At 54.1% G+C, this 13,815-nt stretch overlaps 6 protein-coding genes across 6 annotated transcripts; 2 read left to right on the top strand and 4 right to left on the bottom strand.

Annotated features, from left to right (window-relative positions):
- Positions 1–355: 355 nt before the first annotated feature.
- On the top strand, positions 356–1,912 carry M409DRAFT_30911 (uncharacterized protein; the record flags this gene model as incomplete). Its single annotated transcript, XM_033810121.1, has 3 exons — positions 356–610; positions 676–1,173; positions 1,259–1,912. The coding sequence occupies 3 exons, from the start codon at positions 356–358 to the stop codon at positions 1,910–1,912; spliced, it is 1,407 nt and encodes a 468-aa protein (XP_033659473.1).
- Positions 1,913–2,716: 804 nt separating this feature from the next.
- Positions 2,717–3,184, bottom strand: M409DRAFT_30910 (uncharacterized protein; the record flags this gene model as incomplete). The annotated part of the gene is made up of 1 exon (XM_033810120.1): positions 2,717–3,184. One exon carries the CDS (start codon positions 3,182–3,184, stop codon positions 2,717–2,719), a length of 468 nt encoding a protein of 155 aa, XP_033659472.1.
- Positions 3,185–3,675: 491 nt separating this feature from the next.
- Positions 3,676–5,886, bottom strand: M409DRAFT_30909 (uncharacterized protein; the record flags this gene model as incomplete). Its single annotated transcript, XM_033810119.1, has 3 exons — positions 3,676–4,876; positions 4,938–5,757; positions 5,826–5,886. The coding sequence occupies 3 exons, from the start codon at positions 5,884–5,886 to the stop codon at positions 3,676–3,678; spliced, it is 2,082 nt and encodes a 693-aa protein (XP_033659471.1).
- A 3,115-nt stretch (positions 5,887–9,001) lies between these two features.
- M409DRAFT_71563 (uncharacterized protein) lies at positions 9,002–9,999 on the top strand (the record flags this gene model as incomplete). Its single annotated transcript, XM_033819232.1, has 2 exons — positions 9,002–9,539; positions 9,575–9,999. 2 exons carry the CDS (start codon positions 9,002–9,004, stop codon positions 9,997–9,999), a joined length of 963 nt encoding a protein of 320 aa, XP_033659470.1.
- A 54-nt stretch (positions 10,000–10,053) lies between these two features.
- M409DRAFT_71562 (uncharacterized protein) lies at positions 10,054–11,393 on the bottom strand (the record flags this gene model as incomplete). The annotated part of the gene is made up of 4 exons (XM_033819231.1): positions 10,054–10,575; positions 10,626–11,085; positions 11,140–11,191; positions 11,246–11,393. 4 exons carry the CDS (start codon positions 11,391–11,393, stop codon positions 10,054–10,056), a joined length of 1,182 nt encoding a protein of 393 aa, XP_033659469.1.
- Positions 11,394–11,904: 511 nt separating this feature from the next.
- Positions 11,905–13,307, bottom strand: M409DRAFT_71561 (uncharacterized protein; the record flags this gene model as incomplete). The annotated part of the gene is made up of 2 exons (XM_033819230.1): positions 11,905–12,984; positions 13,044–13,307. The coding sequence occupies 2 exons, from the start codon at positions 13,305–13,307 to the stop codon at positions 11,905–11,907; spliced, it is 1,344 nt and encodes a 447-aa protein (XP_033659468.1).
- Positions 13,308–13,815: the final 508 nt, after the last annotated feature.

Here is a 13,815-nt window from a genome sequence, read left to right as displayed (position 1 = left end):
CATATTGGTCGAGAGTCGAAACTAGCGAAAGGCCAAGCCGCCAGGCAAGGGATCGATAGGCACTGGGCTGTCGTGCAACTACCAAGGCGGTCAAACTATTAGACCAGGGCAGAAATAAGTGAGAGGGTTGCTGCGAGCAGAGCATCTGCTGTTGGATGAGCAATTCGGGCTTTGTGAGCACGTTGGTTGTTGGCAGGATCTTGTTTGGTGCGCTTATAAGTGTACTCCGTCCGGAAATCAGAGCCAGCCGCTTTGACACTTTTCCTCACCCAGATGAGTACATTGTCGACGTCTGCACCCGCCAATCACCGATCTGAGTGCCTCCCCTGGCACCGACACTTTGCCGGCGATAGCAATGGCAGCCCGCTGGGCGGAGCTCGACTCATGTCTGGCAGAACTGATGGCAGCGGCGACAACCATGCGCCAGCTACGTCAAACACACCATGACAGCAACGAACTCGATGCCAGCAGTGAGACAAAGACCTCTCTACTGTCCCCAGACGATCCCCTGGAAGCCCACTGCGCCCGCAACGCCGTCGTGGCCAAGCTGGCCAAGCTTCAGACGCTGGTCGCTGATCCGTCCGATCTGCTCTCACAGCTGGCGATGCAGGTTAGTCTCTTCCTTTCGCTTGAACGCTTGGCACCAACAACAAGCTAAACGTAGCGTGCTTGCAGAATCAGATTCTCGGCTGCCTGCATTGGCTTGGAGAGTTTCAGATCTTGGCATTCATCCCACGTCTAGGCAGCATTGCTCTTCAGGACGTTGCCGAGCTGGCTAGCGTCCCCGAGCCTCAGCTGCGCCGTATTGTGCGCATGATGGCGGCCGTTGCCTTTCTGCGCGAGCCTCGTGTTGGCCAGGTTGAGCACACAGCGCTCTCTGCGCCCTTTGGCGATCGACCATCATACCACGATGCGTTGAGGTTCCTTACGAACACGGCAGCTCCAGCAGCGATGCAAATGGTGCCTCTGACCCAACGCATGCGCCAGCAGCAGCTTCTACACGGAGCCGCATTCAACGATCTTCCCCTGGCTACTGGACTCGAGCATCAGGCTGCCCCTCGGCGCCAGTGGCCTTCGTACGTACGATATGCGCTGGGGGATCAGGACTCCAGCATCGAGAGCATACTGAAATCCTTTGACTGGACAAGCCTCGGCGCAGCTACTGTTGTTGACGTAAGTTGGGCGGAAGCCTGAGGCTGTACTGAGAGCTGCCGTAAGTGAAGTCGCTGACGGCGTTCTCGCTGACCGCGCCTTACAGGTAGGGGCCCGCTCCACCACTATGGCATGCACACTAGCAGAGTGCCATCCATCTTTGAACCTTGTGGTTCAGATGAACGTACCCCCAGAAGTCGCTAGCCCAGACGCCGTGAGGAATGTGAGAGTCGCCGTCCAAACCAGGACATGGGCCATGCCGCAGACGGTGCGACATGCGGCTGTCTACGCCCTCCGCGTCCCCTACGACTTTCCAACTGTCTTTGCACAGTCCAGGCCAGCTAGACTGAGGGCCGAACTGGAAGCCCACCTCGGTGTTCTGAGGGAGAATAGCGCGGCGAGGCTGATCGTCACCGCACGACTACTTCCACGCTCCTCGGACATAACAGACGACCTAGATAGCGACGATGGCGTTGTGAAAATCGACGGGGAGGCTGTCAAGGCCCACGTGTTCGACATGTCTCTGCTGCAACTGGCCAATGACCGAGAGCTCGAGGTGGCGGACCTAAAGGAGCTGGTGAGCAGCGTGGGAGACGGCAGTGGGCATCTGGTGTTGGGAGAGCAGCTGTGCGCGGCGGCGAAAACACCAACGCCAGCATCAGTGGCAACAGCAGCGGCAGGGATGCGGACGGAGTCTCCTTACACGGCGAGGGATCGAGCCTTCGAGGTTCGCTATCAGCGGGGCCGGCTTCCTATATGAGCAAAGACAACGAGAACGAATAATCCTCATTCCTTGGGGATGCGCGTCTGCCTGCTTACTGTGAGCATGATTATTTCAGCTACAGCGACACAACAGTCATGGTGCATGGGGTTCGTTGTCGGTTAGTGGCCACGCGGGATATCAAGCTCCACTATTCCCATGCACAACGACAACTGCCAGCATCGCACGCCTGTTTGCTTGCTTGCGTACAGCACCAACCAGGTTCTGCTGCCCGTCGTATCAGCCGCTGGAACTCGGAGCCTCGTTAGCTGCGCCATGCCCGCTGCAAGCTCTTAGCTACCGAGTGGCTCGTGCCGCGGATTGATTGCAAGACCCCAAAACGGGAGGATTGGCGAGAATTTCATCGTCATTCATCGTCGGCGATCGATTGCAGAGGTAATGATTTTCTGTTGCACCTGGACACGATCGTGAGGCTAGCAGTAGCAGGCTGCGGCAGTTGAATCTCCGAGCTGGATCTGCCTCACCACCCATCACTACTGTATTCTGAGCAATGGCTATGAAGTCACACTAACTCAACCATGCACTTGGTGGCCTGAGAACTGCCTTAAAGTTTCTCATCCACAGCTTAAGTTTAGGCTAGGGAAATGCAACTCCTGCCCTACACGCGGCCTGGAATCATTGGCCGAATCCTACCGCGGACGCCGGTCTGTTGCCTTTCACATGTCTGCCCTGGATGCGCATTTTCATTGCTGATCTGTTGCATGTTTCGTTCGATTCGCTTCGAAATACCATGTTTTAGCACGGCCACCGAACAACATCTCCTTCCTCTTTTGCTCATCCCTATCAAGCGTGCTTGGATCTGCTTTTCTGGTAGAAGGTGACGGCGTAGTGCGTGTCCACGAACTCGAGAATGTTCAGCACTTTGTCCCCCGTCTCGCTCAGCTCCAGGATCCAGACAAACTCCATCGGCCAGTCCGTCACCTCGCCCTCAATTGGAACGGTCCAGATATGGCTGCTGTGGACGGTGGACCTCATCTTCTTCGTGTCGACAATGACATCGTTGATTTCAATTTTCATGCCGTGGAGCTTGCCCAACATGGGCGCCAGCGACTCTTCGTACTGTCTGTTGCTCCAACCAGTGGGATGGAACTCCTGCTCGAACGTGGCGGGAGCGATTCGACGGTGTGTGTCGGGCACTAGATCCCGAGAGAGAATGGAAGTATCTTGCGCGTTGAAGGCGTCAACATGGCTGAGCACCATCGCCTTCGATGTCTCTGCCATCCGTTCGTAAAGATCCGTGTTTGCCACCATAGCGATGCTGTTGCTTGAGTTGAAGTGTGATGCCAACCAAAGTGCCGTGAGACGTACCACGACAACAGTGTGGTTTGTGTTCGATCAGTGGCAGATGCATAATCAAGACATCTGATGCCATTAGACCAAGACATTGTTTCAGGCCTACGGCGCCCGAAACGAGTGCCTTGGGATGACCGGGCCCGGAATCCACCGATAATACCCCGTAGATATATGGCTGGATTATTCATCTAACTCACCTAACGAGTCGACAACGATACGTAGTTAGCCGGTGACACAGGGGCACAGTCATCAGATTGCTCACAAATGTTGTAACCTGGACATTGTTTGCGGCAGGTGCTTACGTATGCCGGTTACTAGCACATGTCTCGCCACGAATCGTTCTTCACACTTCCCCTAGGAAGCAGCTGTGAACACTGGAGGACCTTAAATCGAATCTGAAGACGGACATTTCTTTTGCGCTTAGTTGGTCCTTTCTTTTCGCTTGCTGATTAGTAGGGCTCTGGAATTTCCCAATAGTACGTCTCCGGTATCTCAATCGAATATGAGAACGAGTCCATCATATCCATGGCGTCAGACGTGTATGGCGCTTGCTGCGACGTGATATCGGAGTTGGTATCCAAGAATGCCATTTCGTTTTCAGCGCTCTGCGGTCGAGTGTAGAGCACATTCTGCGGTGCCACATTCTGCCCAGAAGCGTAGTCAGGTTTGGCGTAAGACCTTTTGGAAATTTGTATGTTGCCGATCAGGGGAAGGCGCAGCGATATTCGCTGAGGATCTTGCATATTCGGGCGCTGCAAAAGAGAACCCAGTGACTGAATGGCACTCGCGGCTTGCTGTGCAAAGCCATTACCTGAGGTTCCAGGCGAAGAGCCCATGGCATTCACAACTTGGCCAACTAGACTGGTGATGACGCCGACATCGAACCCATGGGGGAACCCCCCCGGGCCGGATTTGTGGGTGATCCTGTAGCTTGCCAACTGCAGGAATACGGCACTCGTGAAGGCTTGCATATCGATGACCCAGTTGGCGAAGAAGCCTGCGGGGGCGGCAGGCCTCAGGAGCAGGTACCGGCTCGCCAGCTCCTGGCAGGCGTTGAGGCATGTGATGAAGTTGAAGGCAAACTGCTCGCTCTGCCCATCGTACGTCAGGGCGAGTTGAAGGTGGATGCGAATGCTGTAGTATTGGTGCCAGTATTGTAGCACAACGTCGATGGAGAACTCGTTCGATGGCTTCCACCACTCGTTGCCGGGAAAACTGGCAAGCGACCGCAGCTCATGGTCGGTCTGCATGACCGCGTTGAACAGCTCCGACGGCGGTTTCCGTGCCGAGATCATACCGTCAAGCTCGGAAACTCGGCTGGCAATGTCGGCAAGGCTGTACAGATACGACTGTGCGTTGACCTGGCCGGTGGAGCAGTCCAAAAGGGGTTCTTTGGGCAGCGGATAGCGCGCCGTGGCCAGAGGAAGCGACCACAGCATCGATGCAAATCTGTCGATGGCACAAACAGACACCCATGCCTGCGCTCTCCGCTTCAGACGAGCAACATCTGGATCTGAAGATGGCGAGTCGACACTGTTGGGCATGGACGCCAGAGTCGCCGTCGCTCGCGGAAGGCCCAGCAACTCTGAGAGCGCTATGACTCTCCGTGTTAGCAGCCACATTTTGGTGACCTTGACACGACCCAGCTGTCTATGGATTGCCTTCATCAGTACTGATTCTCAGAGCGTGCGGGTTGGGTGAGTGAACGTACAACCTGAGGAAGAGCAAAGCCGCCTCGATCCCTTCCAGAGTCCCTCCCAACGCATCGTCTGAGATGACCATTCGTTCAACCGTGTCAGACACAGTCTTGACAAAGGTTGGAAGATGCTGCATGTTCTCAGATTCCGGGAAGCTGGCCGTTGACGGGGCATGCTGCACAGCCATTGCAATGTATAGCAGCAAGGTGGCGAGTGCAATTGGATCGACTTCATGCTGTAACTCGTCGTATCGAGCAAGCAGTGCTTCTGGAGTGTTGTGGACATGGACCATCGGCAGCAACGATGCGTACAGCGGCAGCCATGACGAAGCATATGCTGCAATCGTGATCATGTCCGTTCGAGCTGGGGTCAAGGCCCGCAGAGCAGCGCAGTCTTGCACCCGCTGCGGGCTGGGCGGATGGTGGGATGCCGCTGTGTGGCCATGGCCGGACTCGTTGCCGCCAGAGTCCAGCACACCGTTGTCGAAGAGCTGGAGCAGGTGAATGGGGGCATTCGGGGGAGACAGGCTCTCCGTTGCGTCTGACTCCTCGTCGCAGTCTGGTCCCTCATCCACATGGGATGCATGCGACGGGGAAGGGGGGCGTTCGGCGGACGCGGCAATGCCGCTCTGTGCCTGCAGCTGCCGTACCGCCGCCCAGATGGAGGACTGGCTCCGCTCAAGGTTTGCCAGCCGGGCCCTGGTGGTAATTCGTACAACTTCGGGCCCCGGCGTCCGTGGGCGTTGTGGCTCGCAAAACAGGCCTCTGTCCTCACAATACGCACATCTCAGGGCACCTGGCGCAGGCCAGTCGCAGCGGACTTTGCGTCTCCGACCTGTAGTTGAGTGTCAGCATATCGCCATCTCCTGAGCGAGCTGTCAAGCAGCAGAACACTATGCTTACACTCGGCGCAGCTCTTGGCGTTCTTGCTGGGCCGTTTCGACGAAGGCTCTTCAGTCGACATTGTGTGAGGGCTCCATGAGCGGTGAATATTCATGACAGCGGATTCAGGGAGCGACGGGGCCCACAAGGATACATGTGGCGTCACCCCTTGCGTCTTTCGTCCGAATTCTGGGCTCCGATGTCCGAATTCAAGCTCACGCATACACGTCCAGCCCTGCTCCGGTTCAGCCTCTCAGCACTAGACCGACTCTTTTCAGCATCATTGCCGGCAGCAGTACTGTACTTTCCCCGGCGCATAAGTCCCCTCTATTGCAACCTCTAGGCCTGAGCATTCCCCTATCCATCGTCTTCTTGTTGGCAAGAAGAACACGGAGCGAAGAGTGCACGGCACATCAAATCCGTGGCGGCTAGCGTACCGTCGATCGTTGGTCGGATTGAGATCCCGCTCACCGCTGAGCCGAATAATGTTCGATCCAGTCCAGCCACACTCTTCGGGCCTGTCTCCCCGTTTGACCTCACCTCCAACAACTCCGTCCTAATATGAAACACACGATGCAGTACATTATCGAGACCATGGAGAAGCTGACATCGCTGCATGATCAGTGTTCGGGCCCCAGGATGTCGGATCCGCCCACATTCCTGATATTGCGAGGATTCCTGCGCGGGCGGCAAGGGTTGAGAATCTCGGCATTCATGCACGATATACAGCCAGCCCTCTCCTCCACCTGCATACTCGAGGCGGGAGGCCGACTTGACAGTCTGGCATCTGACCACCAGGAAAAAATTAGCTTCAAGGAGGATCTCAGACAATCCGACAGGACGATGTCACTTCCCCCGGACATTCCCCGCGAATTTGCATTCTTATAGTGTGTACTGCCATTAGTCGAACCCGGCTGCTCCCAAGGCCTGCTGGGAGAAGCTCAGATTGTCCCCGTTGGGCACAGTCCCGCCCGTTTTCGGAAGTTGTGGATAAGCTGGCTCATTGCGGCAAAGTTACTGGACGACGGCGCTCGAACACGCCTTTGCCATTTACGTAGGAAGACGCTCGGCCTGGCGATGAATGATGATTTTTTGGTTCTGCTGACAAGGCTAGCCTTACGACATTGCTTTTGCCTCACCACCAGCCATTGCCAGTCCTGCGGGAAAGAGCATGGCAAAGCCCAAAGAGCAAGAGCCACCCACATAACTGAGCTGCGAGTGGTGTCGAGAGCAGAAGACGAAATGCAACAAACAAGACCCATGTAGCAACTGCAAAGACGAGTGGTGCCGAGTGCAAGACTGTCTTTCGCCGCAGGCTGCCGAGTGGCCATCATGTCGGACCTTCTGGCGATTCTTTTGCCTATGACAGATCCACTTCTCGGACTCAAACCCTCCTAATGGGGCGGGAAGAAAGCAGAAGAGAGCGCAGTTCGTGGCCAGGAGGCCTGGAGAGCCTTGCAGTAGAGCAAGCGGACGGAGGCTTGTATAGCTTCGACGTACTCCCATCAAGCAAAGCGACTGGGACAATATGGCACCAACAAATCTCCAGCACGTCATGTCAGAGAGTCGAAATTAAAGGATCCAGTGCTCGACAGTCAGATGCGTACGAGGCTTTAATTGACGATATGCTTGATTGATCTCCAGACATCCGTTGCACCGAGCAGCCAGCCCATTGTATCTGTCGAGGACGTCAAGCCAGCGTTGAGTGCCGTCTGGAACATCAACGACGAGGATTTTCCGAACCAACCAGGCAGTTTGATTGTACTTCAGGACCGGGAGGAGCTCACAGATGTGACTTTGGCGATGATTTGGTATCATTTCCAAGTCAGCGGGCGGCTCCTCCACGACTCAGGCTCGCTCACCCCCGACGAGGCTGACCACGGCTTGGGGTCGTTTTCGGGCACAAATGACAAATCTCGAAAGCAAGAGGCTCGCGAGCTCCAGCGCAATGCGTTAGGACTACTCAGCTTCTGCGACACGGAGAGTTCTCCATATGCTTGGTTTTACATGGCACACCGCCCAGAATCTGGTCTCTTCGGTGAGAATATCAGCTGTACGTCCGATCGCCAGCGTGCTATCCCCAAGCTCTGCATTCTCGATACCATCGAAACACCATCCAGGGTTGTTCGAGCGTCACATTGGCGTGCTCAAAAAAGCGCTCCAAATGCAAAGAGACCCAAGAGCTGAAGCGTTCCGATGGTTCATTTCGGTGCCATGGACTGAAATCGCCATTGCCATCTCCGAATGTTTGGCCTGTAACGATCCTCGAACAGTCTGCCGAGCATGGCATACTATCGAAGCAGCCTGTCAGTCGTACGGATCGCGAGCTGTGCGTTACAAGACGTATCGCATGCTCGTGCGTCGAATGCAGCAAGTCCAAAGAATGCAGCAGGCGCAGCAAATCCAACAAATTCAGCATATGCAGTAAGCCCAGCAGATTCATAAGACGCAGCAGAGCCAACAGAAGCAGCATGCTCGACTCTGTAACACGCCTCTACCGACGCTGCAGACGCAGCCCAACTATCAATACGAGCATGCTAACGGCGGTTCAATGATGGAGCAGACATCAGTGCCCGTGAAACTAGAGCACCCACTTCCCCCAACACCATGGCCTACTCCAGATACGAACAGTCCCTCGGATGCTAGCTGGATGGCTTCGATTGATAACGGCCCAGGCTGGAGCTCAGCCTTGGGTACAATTGGCGACGGTGGAACAGTCAGTTCCTGGCTTCCGGTTCTACCAACCAAGCCCAGTACTCCAACTCGCAAGCCACCTGGAGTGGCAACAATGCGTTGCAGCAGGCGATCCTCAGCTTGGACTCTTGGCCCAGGTCGGGGATGAGCACGACTTCTTTCGACAATATGAGTGTTGAAGGCGGGGAGATCTTGTAACAGTAGTGGATTTGAACAACCCTGAAATCTCAGCCTTGGGTCGTGGAAATGTCTCATAAGATATGACGCCTGCAGCTGCTCTACATCCTAGTAAAGCGTTGGAGATGAAGAGGGTTGGAACTTGTTCACTTTAGAGAAGCTGAGATGAGCTCCACCGGGCATTGTTACACCAAGAGTCTAGACCTGACGTCAGTGAAGAGACATCTTGGAAGTCTCAGCTCTGCATTCCATCAACATTCACATTTGAACCTCGTCATCACCTTCCCCACAACCAAGCTCGTCGCTCATTTCCCGCGCCTGATGGTATGAGGCCAGGAAGGGGACCACGGGTGGCAGAGACACCGCCCAGCCTTGTCTTCATTGCAGGCTCATGGCATCAAGGCAAATGTTACGAGAGAATCACTCAACCATTGGAGACTCGTCACCAAATAAGATGCACGACGGTCACTCTAACATCCACGCTGGGCGATCCAGAATCATCATTCGAGGATGATGTTGATGCTGCTCGCAGCGCAATAACACTGGAAACTTCACGGAGCAGAGACGTGGTAGTGATTGCCCACTCTTTCGGAGGCATGGTGGGCAACTCGGCCATCAAAGGTCTCAGTAGATCAAAAAGCGCAAAGTCGAATGAGAATATCACATCCGGTGCCGTGATAGGACTTGTCCTCATCGCCTCTGGCTTTACGCTGACCGGCCTCTCATTCATGGATCCGATGTTCGGCATTCCCCCACCCTCCTGGAAAGTCAACAAAGAGACTGGCTTTGCAGACCTGGTGACGCCTCCTCGAGAGCTCTTCTATCACGACTTATCGGCCGAGGATGCCGACTACTGGTTTCGCAGTTGGGATCGCAGAATCTTAAGGCCATGTTCGAAGGCGGCGAGCATGCGTACGCGGGCTGGCAGGATGTACCGACTTGGTATATTGGGACAACCGAAGATAGAGGGATGCCAGTGGTGGTGCAGAGGATGCAAGTCGGCATGGCTAGGGCGATGGGGGGCCAAGTTGTTCATCGGGAACTACAGAGCAGCCATTCACCCTTTCTGAGCATGCCCGACAAGTGTGTGGCGATCATACTTGAAGCCATCGAAGTGTTTACTGGAAAGCCGCTTGACGATGCGTCTGTGTCAAAATCGGCAGAAGAAATGGGCGAGAGAGAATTCGTGGTACCGGCAGTTCGACTCTTACAGCCAACTTCTTGGTTTCGATACGGCATACCGTTCGGACTTGGGCGCTTCGTGGGCAACTGTATCACTGCTTTTGAGTGGATCAGGAGTCTCTGGAGGACAAAACAGCGATGATTCTATCAACTCAGGGGATATGTCTTCAATCCACACTCACCATGTACAGTTCGGCTACCACGTCCTCTTCAGTTGCTCGTTGATACCAGTCACCTTCCATACTCCTCCTTTCCCGACAATCCAAAGCGTGTGGTCCTCAAAAGCGATGTTGACGGCAACGTTGCCCTTGCCACTGATGCGAATGCGCCCAAGAGCGTACCCACTTTCAGGCTCGACGACATCGACGCCATCGCCTGTAGTACAGAAGACGTAACCATTTCGAGAGACGCGGACGCCGTCGCAGAAGTATGAGATTGGATTGTAGAACAGTCGTCGATTGCCCAGCTGGGGCTTCCCGCCGTTTGTATCAAGAGCCCATATCGCCCTTGATCGGAGAGGGAATTTTCCTTTCGGTCTGCCGCTGGAGATGCTGGTGGTGTCGATGTAAAGCGTTCCATCGGCTGCGAAAGCGATGCCGTTGGTATTCGCATCAACACCGCCTTCGACCTCAAAGACCCATTTCGGGGTCATGGTAGTGGTGTTGATGAAGTACACCGCCGGCCCAGTTTGGGGAGCGAAAGTAGTGAGGTAGTTGCTCTTCGAATACGTTAATATGCTTTGCCACAGTTGCGATGGAAGCTACTTACCCAAGTAGACATAGAATCAGTCACCCAGATGTTACCACTGGGGTCGATCTCAAGATCGTTAAATCCAATAAATGGCTGCTGATAGAAGTTGTTGATGAGCGTCTCAGCCTTGAGCGTGTGGGGGTCAACTCGGTAGATGGATGCATAAGTTCCGGCGCCTCCATCGGTGGCAACATGCAGAGATCCGTTGAAGTAGACGCAGCCGTGCGCGTTCATGATGGGAGGTGACGTCGTGATGTTGTGCAATTGATGCGTAGATCCATCGAGAAGGTACTGATAGCTATGATCGAAGCCCCAGCTAGTGAAGAAAAGTGCATTTCGTTCTGTGATGAAACATGACGCCTCGTGGTTGTAAGACAAATTCGTCGACCAGACCTGTTCGACTTTTGCTTCGGGCCCTATGAAGTCGAAGAATCCCGGGTCGAAAGCGACAAAGTTGGTTCCATCAAAGTATTCGTTGCTGTCTGGAGTTAGACAGATCGGCGAACCCCCAGCCTCGAATTGGTAGACTAACGCTTGATGCAGAGCCTGGTTGGACGTGTTTGCTTGCCATGGCGGGAGGAACACTAAGTCGGATAAGTACAATGTAGGAAGGCAGTCATATCTTCCAGGGTACCTACAAGTTCTATTGAATACGGCCGGTATGGCTGCGGTATGGCGAGTGCTGTAGTAGCCCCATGTGGAGCCTGATGCATTCGAAGTGAAAGCACTTGGTAGCGTACTGAGATATGGATTGGATGCAATAGTTGAATTCAAAGACAACTCCATGCTGAATGCAATTGGATACCGAGAACAGGGACAGACGAACGGCAGCATGTCTTCGCTTATGTATCTGGCATTCTGATCGGATCCGTAGCCGGTGATTGTGACCCCTGGCAAGGAAGCTTGTTCCTGTAATGACGGATCCGCTATTCCACGTCCACGTACACTAATGCGTAATCACACGAGTTCTTTCCCCGCATCTACTTCTTTCTCCACGAAAAGGATTCTCTAATATGGGGTCATAGTTTTGCCGTGGCGGCTACTCGGGGTTCAGCCGATCGTGGCTCGGAAGAAGTCCGAGCCTCGCGCAGCCTCGATATTTGGAGACAAACCTCGCAGTGTTCCTAAAGTTGGACTGGACCTCCGCTTTCTAACTTCTCGATTCCACTGATGTTGTCTGGTTTGCGATCCTCCATATGGTCTATTCAGATTACTTCCGAGAGTGGGAACAATTCTATACGAATGATGGAGCAGGATACTTGGTCGTACATGGACTTCCATTGAAAGCATTTTCCCCCTACCTCATCCTCTCTTTCAACTCTTGAACCATTTTCGCAGCATCATAGTTATGTACATTGTCCGCCCATTTACTCAGATATTGCCTCATCTTCTCCATGTCCAGTCCAACGCCCTCTAGCCTGCCACGAAGGAACAGGCCTGCCTCGCCACTTGATCTTGCTACGTCCGATCTTCTCGGCCTACGTACGCTATCGTACACCTGAAAGGCCTTGGCAATGTCTTCTGGCGACTGGACGAAAGCCATTACGGTAGCTAGCGCCAGAGCATCTTCGATCGCTTGACCTGCGCCGGCCCCCTGGGCAGGAGATATGGTCTGAGCTGCGTCGCCGAGCAGACACATGTTTCCTTTCGCGTACGTCGGTGTCTGTACATGCGTCTTTACCGCGCCTGCATAGATCTTTGCGTGGCGTTGGTGAGCCTTGAGGGAACAATCAGCGCATTGATAACATGGATTCCCACTCCATTGCAAGCCCCTTACTGCCCAGACTTCTTTCCCAAAATCGCCAAACTCCATCGCCAAGTCTTGCTTCAACACCTCTCCATCCAGAACACCCCAGTCCTCTTCTCGATCCCACGTTCTTTTCCCCCCAAAGTTCGTGATTAACTGCATCTTCTTCCCGTCATCAAATCGATCCGTCAACACGACACAGCCGTTCCCAATCCAGATGTTTTGGACTTTGAGCTTGCAATACTCATCGCCAAAGGCGTTGATCCCGTCTTGAATTGGAATGATCGTCCTGGAGTGGTAAGAGCCACTGCGAGAGGATTTGACAGATTCAGGATGCTCGGGCAAGAGAACAGCCGTTCGGACGACACTGTTGACACCATCACAACCAATGACGGCGTCCACAATCCGTGATGAGCCGTCCTCGAGATGTATCTTCACTTGACAAGGATTACCAGTACTGGAGGCTGCTTGGTCTTCGACTTTGATGATGCGCTGGCCCGTATGGATGGGAATGTGGCTGATGGTCTTTTGTAGCTCTCTTTGAAACGCCCCACGACCGACGATGATTTGCGGGATTTCATGGCCAATATCTGCAATCCACTCGCCGTGTCCTTGCCCAGGAGAAGCCATCTAGCTCGATGGTTAGCCCTGACGGTTTAAAGATGGACATGCCTGAACTGATATCTCACCATGACCCTCGCACTTGGGTCCATCCGCACACCTCCTGCACGATCTATTGCACTCCGTAGTATTGGATCCATTAATTCGAGCGCTCTCTGGGCATTACTTCCTAATCCAAACGCCTGGCCATCTTCGCCTGGATCTTGTCTCGCTTCGAAGATCTGCACACGCAGATTAGGGATGTCGCCCAGTGCTCGAGCCAAACACATAGATGCGATGCCACCTCCAGCTATGGCAATGTCCAGCGGCTGTCTGATTCCGGCTGACGGCATGATGATGCGTGTGGCCTTGCCCTGGGACACGTCGGATGGGACCGTGGTGTTCACTGCAGAAAATCAAGATGGAACAAGAGAAAGCATAGATCTCGGAGCTTCGTCGAGAGAAGCTCAGCTGAAGGATCTCTTCCGTCGTGACCTCCTAATTAGGTTGAGCAGATCCTGTAAGAAGCAACGACCTCGTATTATCCTGCAGAACATGGGTAGAATCCGTGCATTGCTGGTGAACGAGGCTTTGTCAGCTATCATGTCTTGTGTCTCATGCGTTGAATCAACTCAGTCACACATCGGAGCTTTCAATTTCTCGCGTCACTTCCACCGCCGTGCAATGCTACCACTAGTGCTTACAGCTGCCATTCAACGTCTCCCACTCGGCCTGTCCCTCGCTTGTTCGAAATGTCTTTCAAGCCTTTGACCACAGTCGCCACCGCATCACCTAACCTCGTCGTTCCGCTCAAAGTGGTATGAAACAGCAAGAATGACCTGGCACAGTCCTCTCTCCAGA

The sequence above is a fragment of the Zasmidium cellare genome, assembly GCF_010093935.1.
Source record: "Zasmidium cellare ATCC 36951 unplaced genomic scaffold M409scaffold_77, whole genome shotgun sequence".
NCBI classification, from domain to species: domain Eukaryota; kingdom Fungi; phylum Ascomycota; class Dothideomycetes; order Mycosphaerellales; family Mycosphaerellaceae; genus Zasmidium; species Zasmidium cellare.
Note: the sequence above shows the minus strand (reverse complement) of the source record. Positions and strands in the feature narration are given on the sequence as shown.